Source organism: Diplotaxodon limnothrissa, linkage group LG20, assembly GCF_057381915.1.
Source record: "Diplotaxodon limnothrissa isolate DT_005_m linkage group LG20, D_limnothrissa_male_GT1.1, whole genome shotgun sequence".
NCBI lineage: Eukaryota > Metazoa > Chordata > Actinopteri > Cichliformes > Cichlidae > Diplotaxodon > Diplotaxodon limnothrissa.
In genome coordinates this window covers 25,334,942-25,361,702 of record NC_140615.1, presented here as the reverse complement: position 1 = coordinate 25,361,702, position 26,761 = coordinate 25,334,942, and the positions used below count along the sequence as shown (strand labels likewise).

The window sequence follows — 26,761 nt, the reverse complement described above, 5'->3', positions numbered from 1 at the left end:
CCCCTGCTGTTCCTTTGGCCCAAGAGAGATTTGTGTCGAGTGTGAGGCCCTAACCTGAGGAGACAGAGTGCGAACGAGTCATGTGCTTGTCTCGGGATGAGTGTTTGTGCTGGGCAGGAGGGGGAACATGGGGGAAGTAAGGGGCTGCAGGGTCAGAGGAAAGAAAGGGGAGGCGGCCGCTGCAGGTGAGGGGGATTAGCTGCAGCTAGAGGCCCAAAGAAACTAAATACAGATCTGTCAACCTAATCCTCACAAATAGAAAACAGAACCACCCTCCCTTCACAATCCACATTCAGCTCATCCACCTCTTGCTCTTCTACCCCCCACTACACGCCAATCCTCCCACCTCCCCTCCACTTACTACCTCAGGCTCTGCTGCTCCTCTGTTTCTCATCAATTTTTGGCCAGTCTGTCTATGCTGCCTGCTCTCTATGGCTCCTCAGACCAGCATCCCCTAAAGAGGGGCTGACTGATCACCCAGGGTCCTCTCTGATTGACAGACCAACATAGCCTTACGGAGTGATGAAAGCAAGAGTCAAAGGGGCAAGGCCTCTCGCTACACAGACAGGAATCTTAATGGGACCTCTGTCGAGAGTTGCTGAAACTGGGTGGACATTTATCAGGCCCACACACCTCAGTAACGGATGCCGATAAGTGTGTGGCTGGATGAGGAAACCAGTGTCAAGCCTGGACTCTGTGCTGATGACACAAGTGACAGGGCGCCTGAGTGATAACATCCTATAAAGGATAAGCTCTACTAAGCTGGGTGTTATAGAAGGCTTAACTAAAACGGTATCTCTGATTGTCAGCAACACCAACTATAACTGATGGGTCTGGCTGGACTGCTGAGAGCTATAAATCAGGTTCAAGCTGCTCTGGTGATCCCAAGTGTGATATCAGCTTGCAGACAAACATGGGGTGGCAGGACATACCAGGTTGAAAGAAAGCAGTGAGTGATGGAGAGGAAAGCTGCAAGGTGCACTATTTCAAATAAGATAATCACATATTCCTCAGTGGAAAATATCTGCAGATCATTTGGACGTGTCACAGTATCATGAAGCTCATTTATACCAAATTAAAGAACGACATAAGGGTTGGGTTGCAATTGCCAGTTCCAAAGTATATGTAACCTATTTGTTATTGCTCAAGTCTAATAAAAGTCCTCTTGAATTTTTATCGCCGTCCTTTTTCATGATTTTTGTACCTGGCAAAACATTACGTTTAGTTGTTAAACATTGAGTTTTGGTTCTTTGGTTGTTGAGCTTTACAATGTGAACTAGTTTGAAGCTGTTTCATATACCCACCCCCCTCTTTTCTTCTGCCTGTCTCACAGCTGTGTCTCATATGTTCATGAGGCCCCTGGAAGTGTGAGACACCAGAAGGGGAACATTTGCAATAGCTCAGCTCCACCTGGTTAGGCTGTTTTAACAGGCCGTCGGTTTGTGCAGCGCACACAGTGGGGTTACGCCAAAAACATAGACGAAGGAGGACAGGACCAGCAGAAGAGGGAGGGGGCATGAGCAAAAAATGTGCCTCCGCCCTCTTGTGTCCTGGCACCCCAGCCCTACACTTCTTTATTTGAAGGTCAGTTTACCTTGAAAAAAAGTTTTACTGTATCGTCTGTTGGTCAACTTGGTCAGACCCCGCCCCTCTTCCACCAAACCTCATCCGCCTCACTGCATGCACAGGTCTTCAAAGGACTACTGCCTGCTGCTCTCTGAGGCAACACATGAAATAAATATTAATCTGACCTCTGACCGCATGCTTTGAGCTCCTAAGCAGTGTTAACCGGGCAGACAGAAAGAGCATCAACTCTTGTCATAGCTAAAAAGAAGTAAAAAGAAAGAAGCACAATATTTTGAAGTGTTACCTGGATGTGAAAGCATTTCCAGGTATATTTCACTGCACCGCTGTGTGGTCTTCTTTGGAGCTTTGCATCATGCTCCAACCTGTTGGAGTGTAGTGGGGAGGTGTTTATTTGCTCAGATCCCCTAAGATCATAATGGAAAGAGCGCATGTGTGTGCAGTCAAAATGCTCCAGGCCAAATGCTGGGTTTTAAAAGAAAAGACCTTTTGAGTTTACCATTATGAGCTCTAATAGAATAAGCCTTGTCATCATGGCTGCACAGCTGTTCAACTCAGCAGAGTTTTCTTCCTGAAAAGACTTACTCAGGTACACTGCATGTCTACGTTTTTCAGCAGCTAAGCAGAAATAATCTGTGTATGTTTTATTTTATTCATTTATTTTTAACATTTTCTTTTACAGGCCCAAACAGATTGTCTCACCATTTGTCCGGCTTGTGTATTTTAGCCAAAATATTCAATTTAGTGGGACACACTTGAGACAAGTTGTGGCTATTCTTTTGGAAGTTTGTATGTGTGTGTGCATTACTGACAGGATATTCAAACACTGTTTGTTCTACTTTTCTACTAGTCCCCCTTGTCAAAGGCCCCTTAGTGCAGCTTACCCTGCCTGGCCTCTGCCTGTGCCCACTGTTTACTGACTGTCACCAGACTCATGGAGGCCGAAACAAAGGGGGGTCTGTTCTTATTGTCCTGTCCAGGATTGTCAGCCCTTCTCTGGGCACAAACCGAACTGAGGGCTGGGGGTTGTTTGAAGAGCACTGGGGGCATCTGACCTCACCAGACTTACAGAAAGGGCATGAGAATGAGACAATGAGAAAGTCAAAAGAAAGTGAGAAAGAGAGGAAGATGTATAGCTATAACCCAGAACCTTTCAAGTCCTCTGTCGGAAACTGCTGTTATGTAAACACCTGCAGCCATTAGCTGATTCTATCTGAGGCACCGGATAGAAATGTTTATATGTTACATACTACTGAAAGGCGAGTTAAAAGCAAATAGAGTATTAGATATACAAAATGAGTAGTGGCAGGGTATGTAAGCTTTAATGCTTTAAGCAATGTTGAATTGTCATTGGAAAAAAGAGGAGTGGAACGCCTTTGAAGACAAGAACAACCACATTAAATGGGCAGGAAGGTGAGCTAAGACCCCAAGACATGCTCTACCTCCTTTCCTCCCTTTCCTCTGTTTGCAATCATAGCTTAAGCTGTCTGGCAGCCTCTCTTGCTGTGCCATTGAAGTCTAATTTTATTGTCATAAAAATCACCTGGCAGGCTGTAGCCTGAAGACCCTTTGAAACTCCTCTCTCTGTGCAGTGAGTACTCTCTAGATAAAGCAGTCATTCTCGGGCCATCTGAAGTCCCTCCGCCTGTGTCAGTGAGAGCAAAGCGCACATGAGGGTCAGGAGCGTTCTATTAAAGTGTGGTGTTTAAGAGGTGCTGGTGCCAGGGGGGCAGATGGAGGAATGAAGCAGCTGCCGAACATCTGCACCCCTCCTTTGCAGTCTGAGCCCTGTGCACTGCTGCTTTTGTCACAAACTTCCTGCTCTAGCTTTGGGGATGGAAAACTAGGATATCTTCAGAAATGCAGCGTGAAATGGCAGTTGTGAGGCTGCAGTACAGCCTCTTTGACATCAAAAGATAACAGGCTTTAGAGTCTCAGAGCCACATGACCCAAGGCATTCAGAGAGTGCACCTGCGGATCAGCCAATTAACTATTGTAATGGCAGGACTGCAACTACATGTTGCGACCTCTCCTACAGTACTGAAGTACTCACTTGCAAAGTCAAATAAGAACTCAATGATTTGAAATCAGCCTTCCATATGTACACTCACCATGAACGGTCTGTTGTGGTTGTCTTAACATCAGTCGTTAGTGAATTATCACGAGCCTACAGGTACTAGGAAATGTGGAAAGCATTGACGAAATGTGGTGTATAATAAACTGAAGCGTCATAATACAAACCCAGTCCTAATCCTTTTCTTATTTGCACATGTAGCCTCAAGGCGTTCTCCTACTGGCAACAAAGCCAGGCTAGCTCTGCTCAATAAGGCAACCATAACATTCTCGCTCTCTCTCCCCCTCCCTCTCTCCCTCTACTCCTCTTTGCAAATAGCGCCTCCTCAAAACTTGTTCTCGTCTCTCCTAGTGAAACCTGTCTGCCTGCAGCCTTCTCTCTGCAGTTGCAGGCTGCACTACAGCTGGTAGAGCTTGACCGCAGGTTGCGCATGAGGTCCACGCGTCCAGGAAAGCAGTCAATAAAAGGACTTTGAAGTGAAGTTGATGTTTCACTCGGCAGCACGTCCCTCAACATGAGGGACCGTAACTGATTTTGGATATTAAACACAGAGTGTCTGCTGCTAAAAGTTTACTAACCATTTTTTTTTAGAGTTTCAGTGATCCGAATTGGGCGCAATTACGCACTGCGAGCATTATGGCACAGATTTTGGATAAGCGTGCTCCCGTTTTGCTCTTGGTTTGGAGCTACTGCGTCCTGGCAAACACTGCCTTTACGAACTTTACGTTGGACAACGAGTTTCACTCCAGTTTCATCCACCGTCGGCTGAAGAGCCAGGAGCGCAGAGAGATGCAGCGGGAGATCCTGTCGATCTTGGGGCTGCCGCACCGGCCGCGACCCCACCTCCATGGAAAACACAATGCTGCCCCGATGTTCATGCTGGACTTATACAACGCCATGTCTACAGACGGAGACGAGGACAGATACTCCTATCCTTACAAACCCGTCTTCACCACACAGGGTCCACCGATAGCCAGCCTGCAAGACAACAACTTCTTAAACGATGCAGACATGGTCATGAGCTTTGTGAATTTAGGTAGGCACTTTATTTTCTTAAGTCTCCCATCACATTCAATTTTATATAAATCCCCTCCCAGAAAAACAAGACGGTGGAGAATAATAAACACGTCGAAATATTATCAATGTAATCGTTGCTATGCGCGTCATAATAACCCAGGTCTTTTATTTGATTATTAAAATGTAGTACTAGTATGACTGTCTTTATATATTAATTATCAAACACATAGCAAGGACTTTGAAAAAAAGCTTTTTTTAAGGACACATATCTTTGGCTTGACGATTATAAGTGTTGAGAATTTTCATATGTTAATTCGCGTCGGTGTTCTTTTTTTAACAAGGAGATTTAGCACTTTTATTATTGCACTCTGCTTACATCTTACACATTGTTTTTGGGACAAATCAGGCTTTTAGTCATATGATATGTAAGTGTCAAAGGTGGAAGAGCAGAATGACTGTGGTGGTATTTTATCTTCTTACAGCGCTTCACGTAAAGAAACAGCACAAGTATTTTTCTGATGGTACACCTGTGTCCACACAAAGGAGACCAGCACAATAACCACGTTTACATACTGCAGTTATCTAGCTAATACCAGGAGTGGCACATTCCAGTGTCCTTCTCTGTTAAACAGCTGTGCAACCAGCTAATGTTCAGGTGCTGTTCTGTGGATGATGGACCAGCAGCAGCTAACTTGTCAGCCATGTGTTATCTAAAGAATGAGTAAGTCAACAGCAGAATGAGTTCAAAGTGCACTGGGTCCTCCCTTAACTCTAATCTGGAGACATCCCTCACATCACAAATAATGCCAGCCAGTGATGTTAGTGTAGTCACAGTGTGGTTTAATTAGATTCAGTTGTTCACAAAGTGAATAACAATCGCACAGGACATACTTCACATCAATAAAACTGCTTTGTTGAAAGTTGTTTTCTGGCCCAATGTGCTTATCTAATCAAATATGTTTATTGACCTTTTATTGCTGCCAGCAACAGTCAGAGGTTGTAAAGTGTAAATAATCAAAACATTAGCATGTGTTATCAGATTTATGGATTGATAAAAGCATCATTATAATTCAATTTACTTAACAAATTATGTAGTCACAGCAACAGCTCCATTTAGGTTCCAGAAGAGTAGCTTTTACATATCAATCTGGTACCAGACAGACATAGAAATAAATCAAATCTGTAGCAGGCATACGGGTGGTTACGGTTTTTGTCAGCCAATAGATTTTGTTTCTTGACTTTCTGCAAGCAGTGAGACATTTACATTCAATCCTGGAAAGCTCATTGTTGGAGTGTCTTGGCAAGAGAGAGGGAGGTGACACTGGCTCCTCCACTGCACTGTGTAATTACTGTGGGAGCTGCTGCATTGTGACTATTTTTGACAGGCTGTGACACAGATGGATCTGACCACAGAGACTCAAGACACAAGTCAAGGGCCTCACAAAGTCAAGGGCCAAGACGGCACTAAGATGGCGAAAAAGGAGGGAGAAGGGAGCCTTTGGCAGAGTGATAAAGTTGGTCTGTCTATTTTGCAAACATCTTTTTAGCAAAAACCTTTTGCAAGATGGCTTACATCAACTAGGGAGAACTTTTTTTATTTCCTATGTTAACAACAACAAAGTCACACTGCCCTCTTGAAATCTTGTGGCTAATGTAATCACTAATGGCATCTGCTCAGGTTGAGTCTTCCTCACAGCACATATTTAGTGTTCCCTCAAATGACACTCATTTGGATATAAACAGCGCATTCGTGATTTAATCTGCCACGTGTTAAATCTATCAGTAGGGCCTATTGTTAGGCTGGTTCCGTACTCTCATGTGATACCATCAAATAGACATCCTGGTGGCTTTATTCAAAACAGCAGATAATATGCAATTTCGTTACCCTTTACACGAGAGGGAGGGAGGGAGGGAGGGAGGGAGGGAGAGGGAATTCACAGAGAAGAAAGTGATGGCTTTCAAATGGATTGACTATTTCCTCTCCAAATTCCTTCCTTTCCACATTTGCTCGTTGTGGTTTTTGTTTTCTTATTTAGGTTGTCTGAGAGCAAAATGAGTGTAGCTTTTATTTAAAAATTGTCCCTCAAAACTGCATGTCTCCATAGCTACTGAGCCAAGGTACATTAGTCAGACTTTGTACCCTAGGCGCTGCTTCCTGAAAGGCCCGTTTTCATGCACTGTTTGCATTTAAATTTAAGGTCAAATATGTGAAAATGGATCTGATTTTAGAATTGCCATCAAAATCAAAGATCCCTGAGCCACTAGAATAGTCCATATTATGTAGAATGTAAAATAATTGTTCTAGCTCTCGCTCTTCCTTACTGATTGCCACTCAACAGAGCTGATACACTTTGTTGTCAGCTTGTTTGAGTATATGCAGAGACCAATGCAGCCAGCTAGGGTGGGTGTGGGCTTTGGGACAGACCTCAGGCCAGGGAAGTCCTCTCTCTGAGTCACTTCAGTTTAAAAGGCCAGCTGTGTAAATGACTTACAGCATGCATTCAGAATGCATACTGCTGCATGGAGCGCAGCTCACCCAGGTCCTGGGTGTGTGCCGCATATGTACATGTAGCACACCAGAAAATTAGCACACTCACACTGCTGTCATAGCTAAGTAACAATAATGAATTTTACCTGAAATGCCCATTTTCACATTCCCAACCACAGGAAAGGGCCATGACTTGGCTGTCTGCTATTTGCATCCTGGATGACTTAAAGAGAAGCAACATCGTCACCTGTGCTGTGTGTGTGCGCGTGTGTATGTGTGTGTGTGTGTGTGTGTGTGTGTGTGTGTGTGTGTGTGTGTGTGTGTGTGTGTGTGAAGAGGGAGGTGAGGGCATAGTCTATTACTGCAAGATGTTTTCATGAGGTGTGTTAGTCACAGCGTTTTTCCTGTTCTCATGCAATCACGGATTAATGTATTCTTATGGGGCTGTGAGTCAATCACAGTGCTACACTAAGGCAATCATTTAGTGGAAGCTACATTTAGCAAATTCATAAGGTTATGATATGGTAGTGTCATGTTATTACTCCAAGTTAAGACCAATTTTATCCTTTGTTTTTCTAATTGCCAGCAATTCTTAAAGTTCTGGCATGTCTCACTGAAATAGGATTTTTTGTTTCACATTTAATAGGTTATGTACCGATACCCTTGAGCTCCACACTATTAACGGGCCATAATCCTTTAATGACTACTTGAAGCCACAGATGGCGCTGTTACCATTTTACAGTTGAAGTTGCGGTAAAAGTTCCTATAATCCTTTTTTGTTTCTGCCTGTAGGGCCTCCCTTTCTCTGATCACATTTTGTTTTCCTCTACCTTCTCTTGCTCTCTCATCCCGGTCCTGTGGATCTGAGACACTTCTGCGACACCTCAGGCTTCGGAGCGGCAGCGGACAGATCTGACGGCTCGCATTAGCCCAAGTGCCTGTTCGGCACCCTCACACCCCTCAGTCCTGCTTTGCGCGCTTCCGCTACTCTGCAGGGGGTATCTCACCCCGGCACCACTCTCCCTAGAGTTAACTACCACTATTTGCACCTCCTTTAGATCCCTATAGAGCTCATTAACTCTAATAACACACCTGGTACCTAAAACCAGATATGCGTAGTCAGTCAAAAGGGGCTGAACAAACAAGACTGGAACACTGCACTAAATTATACAAATTGATACCCTGTAATGATCTGTCTTTTTCTTTATTTTTCGGTTGCTCTCACTCTAACAGTGTTTTAAACACAGAACTGGGAACAAGTAAGTCATACTTTCCGTATGCTAAAAGGAGACTGGTGATGAAAAGTGGAGTGCAAGGGAAGTGTAGCTTGCTCAAGATGTTTATCCTATAAAGAGCAAAGAGAGTTTGATCTCTTGGGTACAGAGTGACTATCCACAGTAGAGCGATTACCACGTTAGGAAACATCCTGCCCACTGGCAGCTACTGATGACATCATGCCTGCGTGATGCATTTATACTGCTGTAGGGTCTGACAGCACTGACTCTCTGGGAAAGGGTCAGCAAAGTTTCATGCTATAACTTACTCACACTTAACGATCATTAACTTGCCACAGCAGGAGTGTGTGCACGGTCACGAACACATGCCTTTGAGCCTTTGCACAAGAAGAAACAGTAACCACAGGAAGAAGAGTCTTTACATTTAAGACTTGTGGTCAAACCAGACGTCTTTTGCTTGAAGGCCATGGAGAGGTTTGAGATTATACTAACAGCAGCTTTGCTGACCTCTTACTCTCACTGCAGCCATAAAACATGTTTGCCCTCTGCACCCATAAACCTTACTTCTGGGTTCTACCTCATGCTTCACTGAGGATCACAAATCTGAGATTTATACAGAATATGTGAGAACCTCGAAGAAACACTGACTGTAAAGACTTTCTTGGTATCTTGATGCATGCTCAATCATCCAGGTAAGACAATCCCAAAAAGCCGAAGCACTACAAAGTGATAAAGTCAGTCTCCAAAGAGGCCGAAGAAGTCACTTGGATGAGTGACGAAACAGTTCTCTCACTGAAAACGTTGCGACCCATTTCCGCCAGAATAAAGTTTTTGGGACTTTCTTGGTACAGTCATTCTCACTTGCTTCTGCTGGTATAGAGCCATGCAGATGTTTTTGTTTTAAAGCAATAATTTGGCTGTTCAGTGAACACGCTTTATCACTTTGTAGTGGACTGTTGGGTAAAAAGATCAATAGCTCGCTGTGAAACATGAAGCAGCAGGGCAGCTGAGACTTGCACTAATTACACCCTGTTTGTTTAATTAATGAAAACAGTGAAGTGTAAAAGCAACATTTTGCCGAGGTTTATTTGCCAATCTATTTCTTCATTGCTCCAGTAGCTTACTGTATACTGTCATCCTCTATCTGACACAACTCCTCCTTAAAACCCTAAAACTGTCATTTTTACATTTCTGTTTTTGTATGAATAAAACAGCTGGTGAACTTCAGAGATGCTTGTAGTTTTGATGTAGCCAGGCTAGATGCTGCCCCGTGCTTTAAATCTTTGTACAAAGCTAATTTAGCTCTGCCATGGATGTAATATTGATCTTTTTATCAAAATAAAGATGAGACAGCAAACAAATCCAGTTTTAAAAAAAAAGATTCCTTCAATTTGGCTTTGAAATACCCTATATTGAGATTTTTTTTCTGTATGATGTATAATAGAGGTTAACTGAAATCTTTTTATGTTGCTCACTACATCAAATCACAGTTCATTTTTCAACTACTCATTAACTAAGGAGTGAATCTGAAGAACCTACTCGACAGTGACGGTTCTGAATATTGGAACGTGCAACTTGCATCAGCTCCCTTGTCAAAGGCAATCAGACATTATTGAAAGGTGACTGTGACTATAAAGCAGCCACATCCTAAATCTACAGCAGTCTTTGTTTTGATATAATGTGCTGGAAGACAGGGATAAACTGTAGGGATTAACTATAGGATAAAACAACTCAGAGATGTGGAATTGCAGCCATTCAGTTTCCCCCACTCACCCACTCTTCCCCTCATCCCCCTGTTTTTATGTTCTCTAATTTTGTGACCACAGGAGCCACACCCTCCTCATCCAGCCAAGCCACCCCTTATTATAGACCTCAGGAAAATTCACATACAATACTCATGTTGGCAGAAGGAGAAACTTCTTAAAATTGTCTCCTGCATCACAGTGCAGTGTCTTACGCACGTGCGATGGCCACATTGACACCCTGTTTTTATCAGCTTGTTGTTCATTTGGTGGAATCACAGCCCATTCCTTCTTGAAATAAATAAAATAGCTGTGAGGAAACTCAAGGGAAACTCAGCTGCTTGCCTGAAGAAATAGAAACCTGTGACAGCCAGTTCATGTTCCATGCTTCACAGGCACAATATTTCAACACTTATCATAAAACCACTTGCGTACATTTGTTGCTTGGCTTTTACAAGCTTTGATTTGGCTGTCGGAGCCTGGTGAGGAATCTGGTCAGTATTATGGGCTTCCGCTAACGCAATCTTCTGCTAGGAGAACTAACACACATTACACAATGCAGCTGGTGACTGGGCAGGGTAGGTGGCTCTAAAATAGTGTTTGAGTTCGCACTCCCGTCACGGCTCCAACATGAAAATTCACAAGCACAAGATGTTCACACAAGGAAAGACAATAAGGAATGAAATGTGTGGCATCTATTTGCGATCCGCCTTTATCCTCATGTTTCTTCTTTCATTTCATTCCTTCTCTCTCTTTCTCTCCCCTCTGCCCTGTCAGTGCCTCAGTGCCATGCAAAGAGCGGTGCATTTGTTTTTGCATCAACAGAGCTATTGGTCCCAGGATCTTTGACTTTGCTCTCGCCCCATCTGCCCTCTCAGCTTCACTGTTTGGTACCTGCTGTCATGGAAGTGCAGGGGAGTGCAGATGCTGCTGCGCACTGATAAGGCAAGGCCAAAGTAACGCAGATGATAGAAAAGTAGGAAAATGTGTGGAAATATTTTTTATTCAGTGGATCAGGTTTTTGCATTTCAATATGCATATTGGGGTTTTAGCCAAAAAGCAAATTATTTCAGTTACTGCAGAATTAGAGCCACATATGGACAAAAGAAATATGCAAGGAAGGAGAGTAAAATTATTAGAAACACTAAAATGAGTGCAGCATTCCTGGCAATGAAGGAGGTCCGTCTATCATTGAGGCAGAGCTAGAACGCCCGCTGCTTAGTACATCTGGGCTTTTTGACCACTCGCCACATCGTCCCACCCGCAGATTGTTTCATCATCTCTCTCAGCGAGTGCCTTAGCCTGGCCAAATGCACAGAGGTTCTGTTATGTACATCCAGATATCATTTCGGACTCCTGGGATCAACAGGTGAATTTCTTAGATATGCTGTGTACTCTGTGAAGCTGTTGGAAGCTTATGAGAAAAGAGATTAATTGTCTCCATTTGTGGTATTTATTTACACACTAGACCAAATTGTGGAGTACATTAAGAGAAATTACCTGAGAGGAAGGCCGGGCTATCTGTACTAGCTATTACATTCCTTTGCTTCTGCTCACTCCCTGTCCAGCAGAAGGCAATAAAACGTGCACTCAATAACACTAATTAGCTCCAGAAACATTCTTTCTGAGCAGGAAAGTGAGCATACGTTGCTCTCCACACTTGTACACATGAAAGTAGATAAATATGCATGTGCTTTTTCATTCACTGGGAGTGTACACAGAAGCGATTACATAAATCTAGAGGAGGAAGAAAGATGTGTTACAGTCACAGTGTCAAGGACAGGCTGCATGCAAAGAGGAAAGACTGGCCTTCAACGCATACTTTGTAGGCCAGACTTTATTCTGGCCCACATGTGAGAAGCCTCCTCAAACACAGCTGGGGAAGAAGCTGTAATAAAGAAAGACAGCGACAAACAAATTCAGCAACTCAAGAATAGATGAAAGGTGGAAATCTCTCTGCTTCTCTCTGCTGTGTTTAATAGAAAAGCATAGAGAAATTAAGGGAAGAGGAAGGGAATGCTATGTTTTGCATTCAGAGAAAGTGTGTGGATGTGTGTGAAAGAGAGATGGGGAGTAGAAAAACATACAAAAGAACTTGAGAAAGTGTTGAAATGTTTTATGTCTGGGAGCACAGGAGGCCTAAACCTCTGGAGATGAGGGGCAGAGTATGAGTTTGGAGACTAAATACCACGCAGCACCTCTGGGACCATAAAACAACAAGTTAATTAATACTAGGAGGCCAGTGGTGATAATCAATACTGTTGATTCAGGAGAATAGGCAGGGAAATTTGGTATCATATGGCCCTGTGTGTAGGACATACTAAAAACTGGGCCAGACGTGATGGTGGAGGTTTAGTTCAGGGGACTTGTTGGACGCCGAAAAGATAAAGTTTCTCTGCACAGCTGCTTTGGCCTGCAGACAGCGGGAAACATCTGTATTAGCCTCAGCACCACGGGCAGCCCACTGTGAAGAGGAATGCAAGGAGCAATAGAGAGAAGGGCGGGGAGGGAATGAATGTGACATATGAGTGTGTATTTAAAAAAGAAATATTGGAGTTCTTCACTTGCTATTACCTGACTTGGCTACTAGCTATAAAACTAGAGCTGCGTGCCTCTGGTGTGACTATAGCGTGACACAACTGCTTCTGAGCGCACAAGTGTGTGACACAGTGTTGTCTGCAAGCCAGAGCCTCTTATATGTCTAAACTAATTCACCAGTTAGTCATTCCTTCCCTTCTCTGGTCTCCATTATCTTGCTCTTAACACACAATATGTGGAGAAGGAACTGTGGCAGCTCCTATGGGAACAGACAGAGGGGCATGAATGGTGCAGGGCCCGGTGGTCCCATATCAAGTCATCGAGGCAACACAGAGGAATATGTACATGGAAGTGCAGGTCTGTGTGGTACTTCTCCATCTCCACAATGAGAGAAAAATTTGTTCGTTTAGTTCTTTTCACATCTGTTTAGTGAGATGTATCACATCTGGTGCTGATTAGCAGCACTAGAACACTTAAAAATTAATATAATTTTTCATTGGCTTGGTATTTATTCACTTTGTAGATGTTTTTGCTACAGCCTCCCTTGTGACTTAGAATAAGAGCTGATTACCATTACTGCTGCTGCTTACATGTCCCGTGATCTATCAGGTTTAGTTCCCACAAAAGCAAGAGAAGAACCCAGCTAATCATATATAAGCATAAAGAATAGGACACAAGTACAGAGAAGGAAGGACAACATACACTCTAGACCTGTGTATTACTGTTCATCTCCATAATATGATAATAACAAGAGAGGTCTGAGAGTACATATTTGCACCCAGGCTGAAAATTCCCTCCACATCATGCATGAGATCAGTCCCCGGATCCAGAGATGTATCTGGATCCAGATTAGTTTATAATACTTTCTTGAGAACAAAAACAAGACAGTATTTCCCACATTTTCTTCAGTTTCATATGTACTATTTGTTGAAATATGATGCAACATGTCCTGTTTTGCAAAGAACAAAACAAACAAACAAAAAAGGATCTGAATGAAATTCAATCATTGCTAAATCTTTGGCAAAAAAATTCCAGGCAAATTTATTTATTATATTTGAGTAATCCTACTAACAATCAGACAAGGCTAAACTCTTTATTTGTGTTGAAAAGTAACTTTTGTGTATTAATCTTTGACTTATTAATGGACATATGTGGGTTACCCATTTTTAATGGTCAATAAATACTCCTAGTAAGCCAGTTAATATTACTTCCTAATTCAGTTGCATGAGTGCCAGGTTGACATCAGTGCTGAGCTCTCACTATTCAGACTTAAAGCAAGCCAAAGATTTACTCTTGTCCTGCCTCTTGCACAAGACTTTTCCCCCCTGCTTAGAGTTCTTAGTCAGCGTCCTCTTTGGTCTTCTTCAAGCTGTCACAAAGCTCATATTTGGTGGTTTGTGACATAGTGCCTTTGAGCAGTAAGCAGCATGCTTCTTGTGGAAAAATTGTGTCCAATCAGGCAAAGTTACGTAATGCATTTGAGGCCAGAGTGGAAATGAAAAGGGGAGTCACTCTCTTTGACATGTGTTAATGTGGCAGTTACTCATTTTGAAATTGTTATTTTATGGTTAAAAAAGTTATTGAAGTGTAAATCAACAGTGGTCGTGTCTGTTTTTGCTGTTATTAAATATGTAGGTTTTAAATGTGAGTGGGCTTTTTTAAATCCCCTTTTTCTAATGGATAAAAGTCCTTGAGCCCTATGATTTCACAGAGCAGTAATTTACTCAAATGTTAGTCTAACACAAGTAAATTAGTGAGTAAGTGCACTTTCTGGGGACTATTTCAGTTTGATTTATTTATGCAACCAGAAAGGTGTATGTGACATTAAAGCCGTGGCTTTATACAAAGTGCTGAAATAACATATTGTCCTTTTCTTGTGAGCTGGTGGTGGTGGTGGTGGTAGGGGGGCATGTAAATCTATCTCAAAAAGTGTTATAGGAGTCTATGTCTATACACACAATATCTGTTTTAACACAAAGACATGTTGGATTTTTTTTGGTTTTTTTGATAATTCAAAAAATGTGTTCAGAATGATCCTTTTTTACATTTGATTCTTCTCTCGAGAAAGAATTGCGGTTTTGGCTTAGCACGGGCTAAGATGCTAATACAGTGTTCATGAAAAACCTTCTGGCTGCCAGGTGCATGGTAAACTGAGAGGATGGAGGACTCACTGTCCCTCTGATATCTGTGATGTGTGCTGCTGTGCACGTGTGTGGCCTGCTCTTGTTTCTTGTTAAATGATATGGGATAACCATGCATCATCAGCGTTTTTAGAAAAAGCAATCAGACGTCTTAAGACCAAATGATAAAAGCAGCTCGCTGTGTAAGAGTAAGTGCTTGTGTGTGTGTGTTTGCCTCTTTGCATTTGTGTGTTGTTGCGTCTCTAATTATGGATTACAAAAACCCATAATGATTGTGTTACCGTGCTGTGACGCACAAGACTGTTCACTTCACAGGCAATACTTTGTGATAGTTGTGCGTGTGCAATGGACTATTTTTCTGTTTGTGTGTGTGTGTGTGTCCGTGTTAAGGACTCCGACTGATTTGGACGTTGAAAACTCTGAATGAAGGGTTCACATGGCATCAGAGGGTGTGTTCGCCATGTTTGTGGTGTGTGTTTTTGCGACACAGGTGGGGTGAAGGCTACTCACTTCCTCCCAGAGGAAGTCATAAATGCACTCACTTGGCTTTAACTGTGCCTTGTCCCCTCATCTGACGACTGCTTCCTTTGGAGAGAATTAAAAGAGAGAAAACGGAAGAATTATAGCAGAGGCCTTAGCTGCACTCTGTACGCTGCGTTATATTTTTTTACACAAATTACACAAATACCAGCACTGAAGAGTGGACATTTGATGTGAGAGGAAAATATTTAGTGTGGGAGTTTTACAGCAGCAGCATCCAACTGCTCTCATAAGCAAAGATAAAGAGCTTTTACAGTAAAGGGGCGGGGTGGCTGCTCAGGGGGGGCTCAAGAACAGGTCTGGCTTTCTCCCCAGAGGGACTGCACCTGCACTGGGCTACAGAAGGAGGGAGAGTTCCCTGGGACAGTAGAAGAATAGGCAGGCTCTAAAATTGTGTGAGAAGGTTCCAGGGTAAATTAGTAACAAGAAGTAATTGTTTCCTGGAATAATAACATTAAAGTGGTAGTCCTTACTTGTTGCATTCCTCATAATATTGCGGGCATGTCCTGTTGTGTGGGGATGTGTCCTAGAAGGTCCTGGAAGATGATACATGATAGTGATGTAGGAATATGAAAGAGAATATATATTTCTTTTTCACACTTCTTTAGAGTTACATAGGAGTCTTTGAACCTCAAATGATCAGAAATGTTAAATTCTTTTACAGCATATGCCTGCAACAAAGGCCCCAAACAGACAGACTTTGCTTTAAGTGGTCAGAGGCCAAAAGTGAGCCATCACTGTGCTGTTATCCAGTGTGCAGTAGAGTCTGAGCTTGAGGTGACCTGCAGGTGGAGAGGTATAAGCAAGCTTGTATGCATGCATGTATTGTCAAAACACAGTATAATGTTGTAATGTTTGACTTCAGGGTGGGAGCTCAATGAAGGCTCTGATGAGAAGAGATAATAAACAAGTGGCACTGCCTAGATCCACTGGTGTTGAATTGATAAAAGCATGTGGTGAAATCCACAAAACCTTGAATTTAAAAAGCTGTACAGCTTTTGAAACCAGTTCAGTGTGTGCCCATAGATGGAGAACAATGGGAGCCTAAAGCTGCGCCTCACTGAAGAGTAATTAGATCCTTTCTTATACCGAATCATCTCACAGTGCTGCCATTGTACGTTGTCCTTCAGCAACAGGGTTTAATAAAGATAGAAATGAAAGGGGATGTAGGAAAGAGATCCTTGTACTTGTATTATCTATATCGACAGTGTTGGGAAGGTTATTTTTAAAATGTGTTCCACTACAGATTACAGAATACATGCCCCCAAATGTATTTTATAACGTATTCCGTTACGTTACTCAATGAGAGTAACGTATTCTGAATACTTTGGATTACTTAATATATTGTCATGCTTTTTACAGCTACATGAATGTACTATTGCTGTGTGATTTATTGAGGGTTACTCGCCATACCAATACCAACTGGATGTTTAAATCTTAATATAAAATGAGTAACAGTAGGGTGGACATTAGGTAAGGCTGCACTTTTTTGCAGCGATCTCGTATAGAAAACTATTCCGCGTGTATATAAAACAGGTCCGTGGCTCCGAACCGAGGTAAACGGACCTCTGACCAATACGTCGGGTTCCGTGTTGGGCTCGTAGCCAAAAACTAGCTTTACTTTGTTGTGTGGGTTAACTTTGCTAGCAAGAGACAGAGAGAGGTGTTGAAAGGCTGCAGTGGTTATTATTATTATATTTACATGCTTCTAGAGAGAGCATAGCCTAACATATGAAACAGGAAAAGACCGCCGTGTAATCCCTTTATTTCAACAACGTAACTGTATTCTGAATATCACCTTTTTAAACGGTAACTGTAACGGAATACAGTTACTCATATTTTGTATTTTAAATACGTAACGTCAGTACATGTACTCCGTTATGCCCCAACACTAACTATCTATCTATCTATCTATCTATCTATCTATCTATCTATCTATCTATCTATCTATCTATCTATCTATCTATCTATCTATCTATATACTTGTGTATGTTACTTGTGACTTGTATAAGATTTTGGGCACCTTTCTGCTTTGTTGGCTGGAATAGCTGCCTAAAATTCTTGTGAGAAACTTACAGTTTTTCTCAGTCGCTTTGGTGCGTTTCTCAGAACACCATTAACATTTGCACAGCAGTTAGTGCATTTCCCAAAACAATTAGTGCAAACTGCAAAACCTAGTGGATAGCCTGCAAAAGCACGTCACATGCACAGAATTGATTATCCATACCTCAAAAGCAAGTATCCATGTCAATGAAACTGTCAGTGCCATCAAAATGAAAAGTCTTGACACCATCTTTATGAACAAGATAGTCAAATGGCATTGTCATGTTTCCACTATGACAGTTTATAATTTCAGTGTTTCCCATTGCAAAAACAATTGGTGACACCTGAAAATGCTGACAACAGCACTATGGCCTACCTGTACAGCCATCTGAAATGTGCAGTAAAGTCACTGTAGATGTTATGGGAGTCTTGGGAGTAACTAAGACACTGAATATGTACGTTTCACATTTCCATTGTGTAGAAGTGTTTGTAATCCTACAGAATTGTGCAAAAGAAAAATATGCTACAGTCACTTGTTCACTGTAGAATACATGTAAACATAAAATCACCCATTTGGTAGAGCCTCCTCATGAGTGACAGCTGTAATTCACCTGAGATCAATTGTTCAATTTCGGAGACATTTCCAAGAACAATGATACAGAAAGGTATAGGATTTGCTTGACAGATGGCCAATATTTGGCATGTGATAACTAGTTCAACAATTTTGTGTGTGATGACTTAAGCAATGGATGTATGACTATTAGTTTTATTGGGAATGACTATTCAGCATCCATAGGTATGATTACTTTTGACTGACATGACATAAGCAAATGGAAATGTCAGAAAGCAGCAGGGAAATGTATGGAAGCAACTGATTCATGTCCAAAATCATTTGCAGTTTGTTCAGAGAGAGGAGAAATTGCTACTATGATGTGCACAAATGACTGAGTGTTGTGGAGGTTGAACTAATAGTTATGAGAATTTCAATTCTGATCTGAGAAACGCACCAAAGCGACTGAGAAAAACTGTAATCCTAACCCTATATTTGAACTTTTGTTAACTATAGGTGACTGACCAAGGGGATACCTGTGTTCTACAAATCAATTTCTCCAAATGTAATGAAGTAATGTACTTAAAGGGGGTCTGTTGAAGCCTATAACAACACATATGAGCTGTTGGAAATTTATCTAACACATAAGTCATCAGAAGAAAGTGTCATTTCACCCACAATCCCACTTTATATCTCGACAGATGAGGACAAATCCTATAACTATGGCGATCCACTGACATTTCCTGTCACCCTCCTCTTTCATTTAAATTAAACACAAGCAAAAAAAAAGCTTTTTTTAAAAAAAAAGTTTCAATATCACTTGAGCCTGACTCAATAATGTATATTTATTATTTTCTTTGATTTCTTTTTGTACATTTGAGTGCATATTTTATATTTGTGTGTATATGCATACATACTTATATGGGTGGGGAACCTGTCTATCAGCTAATAAAGACAAAAGTGGCGGGTGCCTCAGGAGATGATGAGATAAGAAAGGCACTGACCCCTGGGATTTCCTGCTGGGACATGAGATGAGCAAGGTCAGGGAGGTACAGGAGGGGTTGGAAAGCTGGGATGTGAGGATGAGAGAGAACAAGGGGTGGGGAAGGGGTACACCGAACATCAAGCTCCAACTCATGAGAACCAGATGAAGGGCAGACTGGATGACTCTCTGGGGCTATGAAGGGAAGAGAGGGGGAAGAAAGAGGCTCATAAAGCTGTCAGAGTCCGCCCGCATCTCTCTATCACGGCTCAGTGTGTGCCAGATGCATTGCTTTTAGTGCTAGTTCTCATGAATGTTTCAATCATAAGCCAACATGTGTATTGAATAGCTATAGATGTGTTTAATTTGGGGCTGACCCCGAGTCTGACAAGCTATGTCATCTCCTCGCTAATAACTGAGGATGATGGATGGTTTAGGAAAAATGAATTGTAGAAAGTCCGAGCGTAAAAGACATTTGTTGTCTTCCTACTTTGCAAGCATATGTTTTGTTTCCCTGGAAGATGCAACTCAATACCACACGAAAAGCTTTTAAGTTTCATAAAAAAAGTCACATTAGCTCTTTGTGTCTGCCTGTAAAAATTTTGTATCACTGCTAAAGGGGAGAATGCAACATAACTCATGTGAATGGGAAACATTCTTTCATTCATTCATTCATTCATTTATTTATTCATTTTCAGGCACAACAAATACCTATATTGAACATAAAATACACAAAACAAAAAACAAAACTTGCCTGAAAAAGGAGTGGGACGAAGAAAACTTATTAAATCCCACCCCTATACTCACTCATCAACAAAAAAAAAACAATAAACTTCCCGCAGCTACGCCCATCATTGCATACAGACCCATCAACAGCCCCGGGCAGATACAAGCATCTAAGCGGCAGCTCGCAACCAACAATTAGAGCCTTCATAACTGAATACAGAATATATAAATTATAAATTGCATTACCACAGGTAACAGGCAGTAATAACTACAAGTAACAGACACACATACATATACATACATATATATCTACACACACAAGTACATATATGTACATACATACGCACACTTTATTTTTTATTTTTTATTTTGGAATCCATACCAGCAATGGTAAGAGGACAGACATTACAGAGCACACTAAAACCCATCATTGAGTATACTGTGACCAGACCAACTGTTTGTAGAGAAATTTAAATCTATGAATATTTTTGCATTGTTTCAATTGTAAACTCAGACTGTTCCAGATTTTCACACCACATACAGACACACAAAAGCCTTTACGGGTTGTTCGAGTTCTGGGTAATTTGAATTCTCCAAAGCCTCTCACATTATAAACCTTTTCTCGAATTTCAAATCTAGTTTGTAAATTTGCCGGTAAAAGTTTAGTAAAAGCTTTATACAAAATTATGGATGTATTGTAATTAACCAGATCCTGGAATTTAAGTAACTTTGCCTGAAGAAAGAATTTGTGAGTATGATCTAGATAACCAGCCTTGTGAATAATACGCAGTGCTCGTTTCTGTACTGTGACTAATGGATTAGTTGTATTTTTATATGTATTTCCCCACACTTCTTTGAATACATACAGCCTCTTTAAAGATACATTTTTCATATTTTTTTTATGTTTATGTTTTGCAGTGGAGCACGATAAAGAATTCCTACCGGTGCGGCGGCATCATCGAGAGTTCAAATTCGATCTATCACGAATCCCTGAGGGTGAGGCAGTCACTGCTGCCGAATTCCGTATATATAAAGACTTCATCCATGAACGGTATGATAATGAGACCTTCCGTATCAGCATCTACCAGGTGTTGGAGGAACACTCAGACAGGTGAGCATTGGTTTGTGGCTATGTGTTTCAAAAGATTAGTTGGATGCTGAAAAGACAGTTTCAGGGGCTGGACCACACCTCACTTACTAACCTGCCGGTTGTACATTTATAAGCGTCTTCTCCCTACATGCTAGTATATTCTTGTTTCCTTGCCTCACCTTTTCTTTTCTTTTTATTAGTTCTCACCTCCTAGTCCATACAAGGGTTACCTACCCAGGCTTTACTGCTATTCTCTGTCATTGTCTCATCATAACTGGGGTGGGGTCCTTGCCAGTGGAAAAAAAACGACATGGCATCATGATATGTTAATATTTAGTTCAAATCGCTCATCTTCCCAAGAACAGACTTTTAGTCTGACGTTATTTATCAGTAAGAAATGCTTCCTTTTGTTGTAATGTATGTTTCCTGTAGCAAACACTTTGACTGATCTGGAAAAAAAATACAAATAGCAAGAACTATCGCCCTGTCTTATACAAATGTCCCAGTAAGTAACAGCTTAACAGAGGGGTAGGCCCAGAACCTGAAAACAAATTCAATAAATTCAAGGAAGTCTAGTCATCAATCATTTTATGTCATAGATCTATGCTTTTTCTATTGAGACATGGAAAAACTACCTAAAATTTATAAATGAATTAAAGTTTTAACAACTTATCTTGAAGGCTTTGATACACCTACCAGTAGTTATACATGTAACCCTGGAATGGCCCATATCCAGCTATCTTCAGCCCCTCCTAAAGGTTTCTATTATCCAAAGGGAACAACACCGTCATTTATCCCTTTGCCAAAGACAGGCCCAGGTACATGAATGAACCAGAGCTCTGTGACACATTATCTTCCCAGTCAGAAAATAGGTCGGGATACATGAATGGCCACATGAAGAACAAGGGATTTAGTCTCCAATGGTGAAAGGGCAGAAAGGGTCAGAGTTTACTGCTGAACAATAGGACCGACTTGGATATGCACTGTTTCTCTTTTCACACATTCTTGTCCTCTCTCACAGCTGTACTTTTTGCTCCCTTTCTCTCTTTGGCTTTTTGGCTCTCCCACAAAATTCCAGCCAGTGATGGACCGTGTGTAGTGTATGAAAGGACCCGTCGTTTATAAAGCCATTATTGTCAATTAAGAAAATGAAGTGTTCCCCTGGGCCTCACCAGCTGGAGCCCTCCCCGCCTCCCTTGCCTTACTGTCTGTCTTGCTTCATCTCTCTCTTTGGTTGACTCTGTCACACTCCCTCTCTCCCCTCAACAGCTCTGCTTTGGTCACTTAGCTGCACACGCTGCCACCTTGTCTCTACCTTTAAAAAAAAAAAATAGTGCAAGTCAATATCTAATTTTAAGTGAGTTTTCTTGTCCCTTTCAGGGAGTCAGACCTATTTCTGCTGGACTCGAGAGTGATCTGGGCAGCGGAGGAGGGCTGGTTGGTGTTTGATGTAACAGCCACCAGTAACCACTGGGTCCTGAACCCTGGCAGAAATCTGGGTCTACAGCTGGCTCTGGACAGCACAAATGGTCAGGGCAATGAATGTCACAGAAATACACAGAGTGTGATCAAAATGTTTAGTGACTTGGCCCATAAAGAGCAAAAACCTGTCCAGCTTTAAATTTGGCAGCTTTTTCCTTGTGCGCTTGCACTGCTTCCAGTGCTCCTGCTACATTTGGCTCATTCCCCGGAAGTCCTGTTCTGTTCACTGCGAAACTCAAAATTGCGCAAAGAGCTAATATTGAACTTTTGTGTCATACTGACCCAGTCATTACTGGTAAGGAGACTTCAGTGCCTGGCTATGACTGAGAAACTACACAGCGGTCGAAGGGTTTTTTCAAGACGTTCACAGGATGTCATGAATGAGTTTTCCTGAGTCAGAATCTCAACTCAGAGTTTTACTGTAAAGTCCTGAGGTGACTGAGGAAGAACAAAAAACTGCCAATAGTATGAACTGTGGCATGAATCATTATCAGTCACCATAAAATGGAGTGAAAAAGCTGAGTTCAGAAAGAATAGTGTATCTGTTTTAATTTTCTAGAAAGAAAACGAGTTCAAGGGTCACTGATTTAACACAAAGAAAGAGATTCAGTTCAGTGGAAGCCATCAGTCCTGATACGTGCTTGTTCTGACACGTATCAGGACCACTTTAAGTGGTCCATGGATGTGCCCATAAAAAAACAAATGGGCAGGAAAAAATATTTTGATTGTAACTATATTTACTGTCTGATGGGTATGTGCCAGGTAACTGAGCTAGTGTACTTGTGTAATGTGATTTCCACAGAAATTAATAGCTGTCACTCACAAATTGCTACAGAAAAGGACATGAACAAAGGTACAGAGGCTAGCCAATAAAAAAAATATAAAAAATACTAGACTCTGTATATGCAAACTGTAAGATTTGCAAGGGTAAGATGGGTAAGTTTTCATTTATTTGGTCATTAACGCAAATGTCTACTTAGCCAACCACATGGCAGCAACTCAGTGCATTTAGGCATGCATCAGAATTTCCATGGGTCAATGGAAATTCAAATCAAGTATCAGAAGGGAGAAGTAAGGTGATTTAAGTAAGACTTTGAAAATGGCACGTCATTTGTGCCAGACACGCTGGTGTGAGTGTTTCAGAAACCTTTGAGCTACTGGAATTTTCCGCACAACCACCTCTACAGTTTACAGAGAATGAGAAAATACCTTTTTTTATGTCAGATGTCAGAGGTAACAGTAAATAACAGCTCAATACAACCAAAGTATGCAGAAGAACAGCTCTGAACATATAAACACATCAAAATTTGAAGCAGATGAACTACTACAGCAGAAGAGGGTGCACCTTAAAATGTCTTCAGAATACAGGTTTCTAATGCAAAAGAGTTTCAGCTATATTTAAGGGTAAACGTTACAAAATAACAAGCTTGCGTGAATAAACAGCATGAATCACAGTACTGTGCAGATGATTAAGGTAAGATGTTGAACACAAATGAAGGTCGGCATTGTATTGCAACAGACAAAGGCCTCCATCATCGCTGTAAAGGTTACAGTCAGATGATTTCTTCCTTGTGCGTGGAAAGATAAATCAAACCCTGCTTCTCATCATTCATCACCACTATCATCCGCCATACCCTTAGCATCATTAGCAGACATGCGGAAAATACAGTGTGCTAACCAAAGGATAACATCTCAGCAGGAGTTTGTCATCGAGAGCCTTAAATGTTTGTCAGCGAAAACTTTATCAACAAACAGTCAGCAGGGAGTGTTTGAGAATATCATCCATCAAAGGATGGCAGGATGTTACATGTTAGGCGAGGAAAACAGACACTATGTAGCCTTCGAGGCGTGCAGTGGGTGTGCTGGTGAGGCCATATCTATGAGTGTGTGTTTGTGTGTTGGATCAGGTATGAAGGGGTTATGGATGAGCGTGTACAGACAGGTTCCTGCGACTTCTCGTCGCCAGCAGCGGCCAGAAGCCTTGATTTACCACTGAACAGTGATCAGACACACATTCTTCCATGCGGGAACCAGATAGACACTACTGCAGTGCTTGTACACCCGCAAGCACAAACACACCCACGCAAACACAAGAAGGGAGGCTTTGATGTTCAGCGCTGCGTTTGTTCTTGCTATTTCAGAGGTGGAGAAGGGAGAGGAATTCAGAGAAGAAAGTCACATGTGTAAAACCAAATGCAGCGAAAGTGGTTTCAGTAAGAGCAGTTTATATGCAAAATAAAAACTTAAAAACAGCCACACTAAGCAGGGACATATTTATTTAAATTCAGGAGCTCAGCTTTTCTCATTTGCACACTGATCTGTCTGAACACCTGTTCCACTGTCCTCTCTGTCACCCCCTACAGGAGAGAGTATCAGTCCTCGTACGGCAGGCCTGGTTGGTCGCAGTGGGCCTCAGAATAAACAGCCCTTCATGGTGGCCTTCTTCAAAGCCACTGAGGTGCACCTGCGAAGCATCCGCTCAGCTACAGGAGGGGGCAAACAGCGTAACCCCAACCGCTCGAAAGGGGCAAAAAGCCAAGAGGCGCTTAGAGTGGCCAATGTTGCAGGTAAACACAAAATGTGTTTGTGTTTTATAAACATTCAGCTATGATTTACTCTGGTGTGTTGGGATAACCCCCGGATCCATTTGTCTTTTGTATCCTTAGTGAAGAATTCATGGAATGGGAAATAAATAACTGGTACTCTACAGTTTCATAATAAAAGGGCCAACTCATGCAGCATGCTTATTGAGGCGCTAACACACACACAAGCACGTGCATGTACCGAAATGCAAAAGTACATCCCTTTAATGGATGTGATTCCTGCGATGAATATTCAAGGCCTTTGTTTTGAAGGTGTGAGAGGGCTGTGTTTATGTGAAGCACTGAAACATTAGACTGTAATGCCTGAGCTTCAAATATGCCTCTGCTGTCTTTGTTTATTTACACAAGCATTACAGAGTACTTGGGGCCAAGTTCCCTGCATGGAGGTAAGGCAGCACGGGCTTTTATGGAAGAACACATCTGCAGCTTGCTGTGGGGCAACCCGGGCCACGACACATGGGCTAAATGGGCCTGTTTAGAACTCTGAATAGCAGTGGTCTTTAACTAGATGATGAGAACCAGTCGCTCATCATCATTTCCAATGTGAACCGCTTTCAGGAACTAATGCACCGCAGAGCCCCAGAGGTCACCAGGAGAAGCGAGAGATAGCATTTGATCGAAAACAGACTATTCTTTTCAACACATGGACCGAGTAAAAAGGAAAAAAAAAAAACACATGTTGAAATAAGCGGGAGAAAGGGGAGAGAGAATAAATAAAGTCAAGAGTTGTGAAAATGTGGCTCGGCTACTCTGCGTGCACATCTGCTTCATCCAGTAGAAACTCAAAGCCCGACACAGTGACCTCTGTGCAGCATAGCCCATTCATTTAAGTCAATTAACCAAACTGCTGCTCTAGATGGAGGTGGTTTCTTTTAGTCGTTGTACAAGTGTTGATGTTTTGCATGAGAACATGGTGGCATGTTTAGGTCTGCTCTTTATCATTGCTGCCTAATTGGGGTCTGACGACAGCAAATAGTTACTCGTCTAGCTGAGAAGGATAAAAGCACTTGTGCTGAAGTATAAACTCTCTATTTTTCTTCCTGTTCTATAGAAAACAGCAGTACTGATCAGAAGCAGGCATGCAAGAAGCATGAGCTCTACGTCAGTTTCAGAGACTTGGGGTGGCAGGTACGGAAACCATTCCTCTTTCTTCGGTCGCCAGAATTGCTTGGCCCAACAGAAACCTAAACCAGACACTGCTGTTTGCTGCTCCTATCCCAGAATCTTGATCAGTGACACAATAAAAGCCCAGAAATACCTTTGTTAGATGAAGTTACTGCTTTATTTGTGTTCTCCCAACACATAGTACAAGATATGGCATAATTAGGCCATATGAAGACAATACTGAAGGGTAACAGAAAACACATTAAACTCCTGTATGCCTTTTATAGAAACAAAGGGTGAAAATATCCAACATATCGAAACAGTATAGCCAAACAAACCTGAATTTCTCCTCCACTCTCAGGACTGGATCATTGCTCCAGAAGGATATGCAGCATACTATTGCGAGGGAGAGTGTGCCTTCCCGTTGAACTCCTACATGAACGCCACAAACCATGCCATTGTGCAAACACTTGTGAGTAACCATAGAACGAGGGGAAAAAATGCAGCAGTCATGTTAAGAGTCTAATCATCTCATCAAATGTCAAGACAATGTAGCCACTGTTGGAACAACTGTGTTTAATTATCCAAAAAGGGCATCATTTTCAGCAGTATCCACGCAAATACCTTTTTTTTCTTCTTCTTCACAACTTCTTTTCCTCCTCCTCTTCCCAGGTTCATTTCATTAACCCAGAGACAGTTCCTAAACCCTGCTGTGCCCCCACGCAGCTCAATGCCATCTCTGTGCTCTACTTCGACGACAGCTCGAACGTCATTCTCAAGAAATACCGCAACATGGTGGTCAGAGCTTGTGGCTGCCACTAG

General features: G+C 41.9%; 1 protein-coding gene across 2 annotated transcripts; it reads left to right on the top strand.

The window, feature by feature from the left end:
• The first annotated feature begins 1,340 nt into the window (after positions 1-1,340).
• bmp7b (bone morphogenetic protein 7b) lies at positions 1,341-26,761 on the top strand. 2 transcript variants are annotated; one of them, XM_085345417.1, is made up of 11 exons: positions 1,341-1,413; positions 2,435-2,695; positions 3,977-4,093; positions 4,126-4,134; positions 4,252-4,694; positions 20,579-20,771; positions 22,131-22,279; positions 24,596-24,799; positions 25,887-25,963; positions 26,301-26,411; positions 26,612-26,761. In XM_085345417.1, exons 3-11 carry the CDS (start codon positions 4,089-4,091, stop codon positions 26,759-26,761), a joined length of 1,341 nt encoding a protein of 446 aa, XP_085201543.1. In that variant the 5' UTR covers positions 1,341-1,413; positions 2,435-2,695; positions 3,977-4,088. The 2 variants fall into 2 exon arrangements, with proteins under 2 accessions (XP_085201543.1, XP_085201542.1); XM_085345416.1 differs by lacking the exons at positions 1,341-1,413; positions 2,435-2,695; positions 3,977-4,093; positions 4,126-4,134 and having other exon boundaries at positions 4,295-4,694.